The sequence below is a fragment of the Haliotis cracherodii genome, unplaced genomic scaffold (genome assembly GCF_022045235.1).
Source record: "Haliotis cracherodii isolate W230 unplaced genomic scaffold, xgHalCrac1.p SCAF_1, whole genome shotgun sequence".
NCBI classification, from domain to species: Eukaryota; Metazoa; Mollusca; class Gastropoda; order Lepetellida; family Haliotidae; genus Haliotis; species Haliotis cracherodii.
Window position 1 is genome coordinate 21764306 of NW_027266264.1, and position 10998 is coordinate 21775303.

The 10998-nt window shown below is 41.8% G+C and overlaps 1 protein-coding gene across 1 annotated transcript; it reads left to right on the forward strand.

Annotated features, from left to right (window-relative positions):
* The first annotated feature begins 2492 nt into the window (after positions 1-2492).
* Positions 2493-9425, forward strand: LOC139461933 (uncharacterized). Its single transcript, XM_071243422.1, has 5 exons — positions 2493-2769; positions 5756-5999; positions 8277-8334; positions 8622-8768; positions 9221-9425. Exons 2-5 carry the CDS (start codon positions 5787-5789, stop codon positions 9421-9423), a joined length of 621 nt encoding a protein of 206 aa, XP_071099523.1. The 5' UTR covers positions 2493-2769; positions 5756-5786; the 3' UTR covers positions 9424-9425.
* Positions 9426-10998: the final 1573 nt, after the last annotated feature.

Sequence of the window (10998 nt, forward strand, 5' to 3'; positions counted from 1 at the left end):
TAAGGGTACACAGTGAACCCTCTAATCAGATGCCCCATTACATAATATAAACAAGTATACGACGTGTATAAACAAATGGAAAGATGTGAGAACACTGAAAGACAAAAGGCTTGTAAGTGTTGATTATCTGCATAGCGTATTGGTTGTACCATCGATACTGATTTACCCTATACTGTCGCTGACCATTTGCCTAGTACCCTTCTATGTATGACAAATGATTGTCTTCAAATCAAGTAACGAGTGGCAGCTTACAATGTAATCAATAGTGACGTCCTAACTTTCGGATGAAATCAATGTCGCCTGAACATATGTACACTGGTAACATAATTTTCCCTGTTAATAAGAAAATTGTTTGCGCTGCAGTGTGCACAAATATCGTTACAGCTCTTGTAGAAAGAACGAGGTTTGTATGTTAAAACAGAGAAAATGTATAAATGTAAATCATTATTCTGGCTTGTACGTTGGTGGACCTATTCCGATAGCTGGGCATCTGACGACGGCGTTTATGGATGTGGTGTATGGGGAAAACTGTCATCGGTAAACATGAAAATGGTAACGCATTATTAAATTATAGCGTCCTCCATACATTTTATATCCTATGGGAATAACAGATGGGCTGACAATCGGCACGGCAACCGACACTAATAGTCGTGTCTGCTTCCGCAATCTGGCTCTAGAATTTATAAACCATCTCATAGGGTCGATTATGTAGTTGCTGTCGTCTGCTGCGCGGATATCACCGTGACGGCATTGGGAAACACACACTACTCACTTCTCTGTCACAGGTACGATAAGTATCTTAAATTAGCCTTGTGTACGATGTGGGACAAGTTTAAGATAGTTTCGAAAAAGTTGTATACCAAGGAGATAAACTTACTGTATTTGAACATTAGATTAATATCAGACCAATTCGATTGTCTCTACATTTCATTTGAAACCGAACTGGTAGCGTTGACATTAATCTATTTTTCAAACACAGTACGTTCATCTCCATTCTACCATGAACGAGTTAAGATCGAACTCCTTCTTTCCGCGGAAGACGATGTAATCCTGCTTGGCGTGAGAGGCCAATTGAACTCGTCTTTGAAAGGGGTTGAAGGTGTCTTTCGTTGTGTTTTTACAATAATATTCGTCAAAATAAAACAAACAACTATCTGTTCAATTATACATGTTTTTACGTAGTAAATAAGTAACAGCTTTGTTATATAAACCCTCCAAACGAGACAGAATTGAGCTTAATGTTTGGTGTGTCGTAGTACTGTACCCCCTGCCCACACTACATGAAAAGGCCTTACCTGCTTATTTTCTGGGAAGTAGTTGTTGACAGTTTCGCAACAATTTGATTTTTCTTTAACATTTTGTGCAAGATTGAAATTAGAAGGACTGAACCCTGCAGAATCGAAGAATAGTACATTTCTTTCTGATCGGCCGGTGTGTCGGTGTCGGTGTCAAGGACTGTTGATTTTATTACCAGGGAATTTGATGATTGATTCCACGTGCCACTACCCCGGCGTGCGACATAAGAGTGAAAGTGGTGGCCCTCAATGATGTGTGTAAATGCGACTAACTTGTGATTCCTTGGCAATTGTTTTCACCATCTGGGACAGAGGACTGTGGCCAAGCGGTTTTGAAGTGTACCAACATGGATCACGAGCAGTGACAGTTTTGTGGGTAACTATTAGAAAGCGGGATTCCGGTTGTTCAGCTTTGACATGTACTCTTTGAACGATGCAACGGGGCCCGAGGGAATATGAATGGCCTGAATTCGGGTTTCCGCCTGACCCTTATATTATCTCTTGATTCCGAATGAGTCATTGTGATACACTCTATCCTAACATCGTCTGATTCCACGACAAATGGTTTGAATATATCTGCGACCATAAAATCAAGCATTGGTTTTTTTCAACCCAAATTGATTGTCCAATCAAATTTGAGTATTTCACGTAGTCATGGTAGAATTAAAATTGTTGCGAGGTGGTTTTCAGATATGAATAATTCTTCAAAACTTTGTACAAACAGTCCATTTACATCTCGAAATTGTGAAGACATAAATATATACCTGAAATTTTCAGAGTAAATCCAGATAAACAAATGTTTATTAATCTCGAGTACTTTCAGTAGTTTAGTCTTAGAAATGTGATCAAAATACATGTATGTCTGATTCTCCTTTAATTGGAATACGTTTAATATATTCTTTTCGCGTGATATTAATAATTCTCATGTGTAACAATAAATATTCATGAATTAATAAATATGTTTGCGTACTATGGGACCTGACAATAAAGTGATCCATAAATATCAGTGATCCATATATATAACGGCCTGTGTCCTCTTTCAATGAAAAAACAAGCTCTAACTCTGATATCTTTAATCTTAGCTTTGGTCGTTTCGAAAAGCAAGACCCCCGCGGCTTTGCTTAATACATCATGCTCGTGTCTCAAATACCACGGGTAACAGTTTACACTATCACCGGTCCGCGAGTCGACTGCAAATCGCTCGAATATGATGACATTTGGCTCTGCATTTAACCTCATATCTACGCAGATGGAGCCAGGTTATTGTCGCCTTTTCAGATGCGGGTGATGTATATGGAGAAAGGGAACTGTAACAGTGGTGAACTGACAACATACAATTCGCTGAGAACGCGGAAGTGTCAACTTCCTCTGCTTTGGTAGAACGCAGACGTTCAACAGACCAGGAATAAGTGCTACAGTGATAAAGTGTGTTGGCTCGCAGCGATCGATCGATCGAGCTACGACGGTGGTGACGGTAAGATGTCGCAACTATTGCACTTATTCAGAGAGATGTATTCATGTGTGAGAGGCTGCTTTTACTACTCCGGAATACTGCCGCAGTTTTAAAAATTTGATAACTTGATAACCTGACAACATGCGTCAGTCTAACATGGATACCTCATTCAGACACGGTGTACTGACTCCGAGTCGACTAGTCTTTGTTTTATCCCCTAAATGCGGGGTCGAAAATTAGCCTTCTTAAGCTCCGCGAGAGCCTGCATTAGCAATGATCGTGTTTTCATATGTTTTTAGATATAAGTTCCCATGCCATTTACCTTTCCCACGGAGATAGACGATTGCATGTGCACTTTAGACAACAAATCCCATGTAATGACTGCATTTACTACATGTATACTTGAATCGTTGAATATATCCTCAGCCATGCAATGTTATCCTATGGCTGTAAATGGATCACACATCTCATTGAAAGGCTGTGACTAATTACTAATAACGTTATGTGGTTGTCCAGATCGCCGACGATCAGAGTGAGTGAGTGAGGTTTTACGCTGCGTTTAGTAATATTCCAGCAATATCACGACAGGGGACACCACAAATGGGCTTCACACATTGTACCCATGTCGGGAATCGAACCCGGGTCTTCGGCGTGACAAGTGAACGCTTTAACAACTAGGCTGCCCAATCGCCCGCCGACGATCAGAGAAAAATCCAGTTTGCTCAAATGACTTTGGCTACACAATAATCACCCTGCCAGATAAAATCATAACTTGCCTTAACAATTATCGTGTTGCATATGTTTATAGATCTTAGGCATTCCATTTACCTTTACCAGGGAGACTACATAAGACCCCCGTGCCTTTACGTGCAATAATTGTATCCGAATGAAAACGGTCAAAAGTTATTATGCGGAAACCAGTTTGGTTAAGAATAGCTAGTGTTTGAGGCAGGGGTAGATGTGTTCGTTTGTTCTGTTTTTCCCCCTAACTCCCTCCCAGGTAAGCGGTATTTTGAATGTGTACTCAGATGGAACTCAAAATGCATAAAATGAATTTACTTTTCAATAATTCACGATTAGGAACATTGGGAAAACTGTCCAAATTCTGTAAAATCATCATGTCATTGTTTAAACCTAACAAGTAACTCTCCCTCTTTTTGAATTGCACATATATTGCTGCCCTAGTGAATCTGTATAACTATGCATGCATGCTCGGCAAATATGTTTTTGTATCTATTCTGTATTTATATGTATTCTGTTGTTGAAATAAATCTGTACCTCTGATGCCGCTAATAGCGGCCTGAGATCAGTTCAGTTCAGGTAAGCACAAGGACGTTAACAAGGAGGAGTACAGCTACGAGTTCGGAGCAAGCATCGATTACTGTTGAGTCCTGTATTAGAATAAGATACGCTTCTTTATGTTTTGTTTTTTAACACACCAGCTTATTGTTTTCTTGGATTAGAAAACAATATGTGATTGAATTATGTGAATTGTACGTGACTTATACTCAATTGGGACATGGACTTTTTTTAAAAAGCGATATGCATGTTTATGGCTGTGGTTATATTGACGACGACCTACCCTTTTCACCATATGACGCCTGGAAAAGACTATTCTGAGTGGTGACATTTTGCATCCGCTCTATCTAATACCAGAAAGGGCTCAATCCTGGTTTGAATTATTATCTGGCCTCCGCGATCTAGTGGTAGAGCGTCCGTCCGGAGAGCGGCAAGTCCGGGCTCGATCCCCGGACGCGTCATACCAAAACACGTTAAAAGATGGTACTTGTAACACTGTCTGACGGTCGGCATTAATGAGAGAAAAACAAAGACTGGTCGGCTCGGAGTCAGTATATTTTGTATGAGGGGTGTATCCATGTTAAACTGCGGCATGGTATCTCAGTGACCTAGCATTATTAATCGGCATTAGTCCGGTCAAGTTCAAGCAGCCCTTTATAAGTGCAATAATCATGGACGCAACGTTAAACCCAATTTCACCTCACCTCAAAATACAATGCATCACTGTAACGGTCAGGAAAGGGCCGTGTATTATCAGCCATTCCAGGTTGGCCGATCCAAGCAAACATTCGTCCTGATTATGGTCAAGATTATGTCTTTTGTCAGCGAATAACTATGGCCCGCGTCTCATTTCAGGCTTTTGGTAATTAACCTGATATACCGTGATCAACGAGGGTTGAAGAATGACTTCATCGTCTCAAATACAAGGAATTGAGTTATAGTGAAATCTTTTGATGTGGAAATTACATGATTGCATACAGAAAAATACACACAAAGTGATTCAATTGAGAATATTGTTCCACGGTGCTTGGCAGATCAGGAAGATAAGCAGAGATCTGTGACCTTCGGAAAGTCCTGTTAGTCATTTAAACCCAACTCACTCACTCGTACACTCATCCGTCCACTGTAGCGACGTTGTAACTCATGCTTGTCTTCAGAGGCGACTACCGGAATCGTGTGGCTCGCTCACTTGGATGATGCATATCATCGAATCCTAATTGCGTAGATCGATGTTCATGATGTCAATCACTGGATTTTCTGGTCCAGACTTGATTATTTACGGACCGCTGTCATATACCAGGAATATTACTGAGTGCGGCGTTAAACAACAAAAAACATGCAATGCTGTTAACATAATCTTTTGGGCCGGTGTATTAATTATAACCCGCGAAGATCTTTTTTACTGAATCATAAAGAGACATGCATAGGCCTTCTATGTGTGTATTTTACGTGAAACATCGAATTTGTTAATCCAGCCGTCACCGTTCCTGGTTGCGTCGTCAGTATGACAACAATTCCGACCGAAAGCATCCTGTGCCCTGCTTTATATTTCTCAAGATATGTACAGGCAATATCACCCGGAAAACAGTTACCGAACTGGAATTTTATACTAGCTCAACAGATTAATCAAAGAATGAATGTCACAAATCTTAGGTATGATTGTCAAACTGTCGAACAAGTGCTCATACACAATTTTGATTTTGTTTAGAATTTACTTCTGAAATTGTGGAGATTGAAGGATGCCGAGCCAAATTGACATCAGTCCAACAGGGCGCGTGCGACCCGGGAAGGCGTCCGTGGCTGGATCAGGGGCCATCCTCCTCATCATCTACTGCGTCGGCCTCGGCTACGATACGTGGATGGTTGCATATGAGAAAAAGCACTACGTACGAGGACGTGTCATAGCTAAAGCGGGAATATTCAGTGCATGTGGTTATGACTTTAATCTTCAGGTAAGGACGTACTCGTTGTGTTGATCTTGGGCTCAGTTATTGTTCATCATTGTTGTATCTAGTATCTAGTAGCATCTCGTCACATGAGTGAGTGAGTTGGGTTTGACGTCGCTTTTGACAGTATTCCAGTTATATTGCGGCGTGTCAGCTTAATGTGGGAGGAAAGCCCAAAGTGATCAGGTCGTACGCGCTTACCACTTCGGTGAAACCCACGAGCACGGATATGGTGCTGACCGAGAAACATAATCGGGGCGAACCGGGATTTGAACACACAATCATAGGTTTCTGGCGTGCCCAAGGGACGCGACGCTGCGCCTCCTCCTTTGACCGACCAAAGAAACTAACAAGAAGACGACATTAACCAATCACAGAGCAGCTTTCTCAAACCTTGTGGGACTAGTTTCAAACTGACTTTGAAAAACATTTTGACAAAGTTCTCGATTCGAAATTTGAAACCTGAACAAAAATCAATTATGGCAGTAAGACAGTACTTTCCACGTGCTATTGAAAGTCTCTTCCGTTTGAAATGTTTATCCCAATTGAAGCGAGAGTAGACGATGATTTTGACGGAATGACTCCTACCGCCCGTGACTGTCGTTCGGAGTACCCCGAGGTTGCATGGTTAGAAAACACATTCCGACTCTCACTTTCCCTATCCGGTAAGCGACGTTCTGAGATGGGTCGGATAAAAGTTGTTTTGACGTGACTCGTGATGGGATGTGCTCAGATGTTTCTTTAGGGGTAGCGAGCACTAAGATTTGAATGTATGATGAGATGTGTGTCCGTTGGTTTCTCACTCACCCACTCTTTGGATACCATGCTGAAAGTTAAGTGAGCTTAAGGCATGGCCTTCTTGTCCGGCGTCAGTCTTGCCATCGTGCATCCAAATCATCTTCTCCGACGAAACCACTGGACCAATGAAGCTGAAACTTCACATATTTGTGAACGGTACCAATATTTTAAGACCTGTCAAGGACATTACACAGCTTCCTTTGTTCCAAATGTTTTGCAATTTGCGTTTTTGTTGTTTTTAATAGTGAGCCTCAATGCATGTGATCCGTTTTTTGCGATATCATCAACTTTTACTTTGATTTCACCAATGTGTTTTGACCATTCTTGAAGCTGAAACCTCTTATGGACATCACTCAGACATTTTCGTTACAAATGTAATGACATGTACATGCGTCGTCAGCAGTGGGGTGAAACATACAATGTTATCTTTTCGGTGATTACCTTTATCCTTATTTTACCCCTTTTCCATATTTTCTGTTCAACTGAGCACTCAGCAATATTCAGCTATTTGACTGCATTATGTAAATAACCAAGTTTGGACCTGACTGTTCAGTGATTGATATCATGCGTGACCATCGATCTACCCAATTGGGATACAATGACATGTATCAACCATGATAGCGAGCCTGGCCACCCGATATCGTTAGTCGCCTCTCACAACATGCAGGTGTTGCTGAAGGGAGTGTTGCACTTTGACCAATGGCAAGCTCATAAATTCTCTGAAAATGTACTTCCTCTCACTGTAACCATCATCCCCTAGGTACTCTCTGGAACAATGAAGCTGTAGCTTCACAAACGTATTCCCACCAATGAGACAACCGGGTTATGTTTTTAGGTTTGTCAGCATCATACCGTGCTCGAGGGTTTCCCCAAACTGGTAAGCGTCTGATACCTGCATCACTTCTTTAACGGCCTGTCTGGCAGAAATGTCAGCTGAGCGTTGAGTTGGTGTCCAATGCTAAACGTATATTGAAACCTTTCAGTTTTAATCTGAAAATATTTGATATTGAAGCTAACTGTCGATGCTCTGCATTACTATAATGTCATCTTTGGCATCTCATACTAATGAATAAAACCGACAGATCCCTTTCCAAATTCCGTAGAAAACTCTGCTAAAAGCAGGGTCGATTGTACGACTGTATCATGAGCCTGTATATGTTTATGAATCACTATCAAATTTTGATGATACCAGGTGTTCGCGAAAAGGTGAGCAGAAATTCCTTTTCATATCCATAAAGAAACAGAACTGCACAGTTGGTGCCCATTGGGGTGCCTACCTCTTACCTAAATGATTTACCCCCGAATTTTACATAGATGTTATCAATGAGGAAGTCCAGCATTTCACATAGTTTTCTCAATAAACTTCAGATGGCATTTGCTTTCATTTTTAGCAATTGTAACGGAAGCTCGTTGGATCAAAGAACGAAGTTGCAGGCTTTGAAGGTTCCATATGCATTTACAACACTTCTTAAATCTATGTTTCAGGTAGACCATGAGGCAAGCCCTAACGATTGTTTCAGTTTGCTCCTTGCTGGTGTGCCAGGTAAATTTCCGCATGCATGCTGACAATGGCACATTACATTCCCAAACGGAATACGCAGACATGTTAATTATTGCATTCAATTGCTAGGTTTGCATTTTTATACGGGTAGGCATGCACCTCGCACATGATACCGCAAATGTCATGAAAACTTATATGACTTATATATTTATTTATGAAGGAGACTAAAATCCACGCAAGTGCGGCATAGTCTTGTGACAAGGAATTGAAATATTCTGTATTCAATACATTGGGATCTATCTGACTCTTTAAATGTTTGTCCTTTACAGGATGGGTGCGTGCAGTGCAGTTCTTTGCCATCTTGTGTCTGACTCTGCTGTGTTTTGCATCAATCATGTGGGGTTGCATTGTCTTCCTAGGGAAGCTGGACGAAATGAGATATATGGGACCGTTCCTTGTTTTGTGGACCACTACAGGTAAACCCCCTTCCTTCCACATGGATATTTCCTCACGTTTTTAGCGTGAAGATCATGCACAGCTGCAGCTTCAGGCCGATTGACAATATCGGGATGTTAAATCAAGACATTCAAACAAAATGTTCATATGAACGTAACGGTTTAGTCTAGATCAAATAACTACAATGTCTTGTTTGTAGATGGAGAGCACCCAAAGGAGCCTTTCCTCACTTTCTATCGTACATGTTCTACATGTACTTCAAGCAATCTGTTAAATTATGTTTGTTTCACTTCCGTCGCTTAGGCGTGCCAGAATTCTTCCATTGTTGGATCAAACCCCCAGTTTGAAAGTGATAAATGTCCAATACACTTCGTGCTATCGTCCTACATTACGCTGGCATCCCGTAATATGCCTGAAACACTGTTCAATGCGGCGTTAAATACGACTCTCTCACCCATTATTTTACTTCCAGGTCTTCTGTCGATAATCCATCCGATAATCTTCGCTTACAACATGCGCCCTGGTGATCTGGTGATGGAAGATCGAGGCCTCAAACCGCAGTATCGGTTCACCTTCTTCTGGGGGGCCTTCTATCTGCACTGTGTGGCAGCTGGTTTCATCAACCTTATTACTCTAATGGCACTGTGCTGCCTGTGTCTAATAAAATACTTGTAAACGATGACGCGGTGCTCTCTTCAAGAGAAGTTGAAGAATATCAACATCCGTTCCTCAGGATCATGACTGTATTTTCCAGTGTTGCATTTATATGTCTCGCTGCTTGGGGAGTTATCCCCCAAGCGGGTTTCCTATGATTCTGGACCGCCTCCGTGGTCTAGTGGTAGAGCGTCCGCCCGGAGAGCGGAAGGTCCGGGGTTCGATCCCCGGCCGCGTCATACCAAACGACGTTAAAAGATGGTACTTGTTGTTACCCTGTCTGGCGCTCGGCATTATGAGGCTAAAACAAGGACTGGTCGGCTCGGAGTCAGTATACTGTGTCTGAGTGGGATATTAATGTTAAACTGCGGCATGGTGTCTCAGTGAGCTAGTACTATACATCGGCATCAGTCCGGACTAGTACAAGCAGCCACACAAACACATACACGTGCATGCACGTCGCTATATAAGTGCAATTATCTTGGACGCGACGTTAAACCCCATTTCACCTCACCTCACCTCCTATGATTCTATGTTTCCCAGGGTGGTCTATATATTTGACACCCTTCTGGAGTAGAGGTAATTTACCCCTCAACCTCATGACTCTGTAATTCCCAGGGCTGCCTTTATACAGGTCACCCTGATTGGGGAGAGTTCGTACATTACCCCCAAACTGAATCCTTCAACCTCATGATTCTGACGTCCCAGTGGAGTATCTATCTGTGGCAACCTGCCAAGGTCGAGGCCGACATTAATCCAACGTGATGATTTGTTCAGATTTGTTCTTTGTAACCGGTTAAGTGAACAAAAAATGTACCGTTCATTAACGCTATGCATGATAATATTAATGTTTACTGCAAAAATGAATGCAGTTTTGCCTGTACTTCTTAGCGAGGCTCAGGTGGTATAGTAACCCTTCATACGTAAATAACCGCGTCCGTGGTCTAGAGGTAGAGCGTCCGCCAGGAGAGCGGAAGGTCCGGGGTTCGATCCCCGGCCGCGTCATACCAAAAGACGTTTAAAGAAGGTACTTGTTCTGATCCTATCTGGCGCTCGGGGGGCTAAATCAAGGACTAGTCGGCTCGGAGTCAGTATACTGTGTCTGAGTGAGGTATTCATGTTAAACTGCGGCATGGTATCTCAGTGAGCTAGCACTATTAATCGGCATCAGTTCGGACTAGTACAAGCAGCCGCACACTCTTGTGCATGCACGTCGCTATATAAGTGCAATAATCTTTGACGCGACGTTAAACCCAATTTCACCTCACCTCACCTTCATACGTAAAGGTGATTGGTGTAGGGTATCCGTTATAAAACATTAATAATAATACATTATAATACATAGTAAGTCTACAAACAGGTAGTAACACAGTATAGGTGATAGGATTTTTAATGCAGAAATACGACATCCTGAAGTCAAAAGACCGAAAGGGTACTAAATGACCGAGCCCTATAAACATATTGTACATTTGTAACATAACTTAAACAGTCATTTGTTTATGCAGGAGTGCACATAAGTATCTCATGTAGAAAGTACCAGGTTTGTATGTCAAACAGAGAAAATAGATAAATCTCATTCATGATTCAGGATTGTAC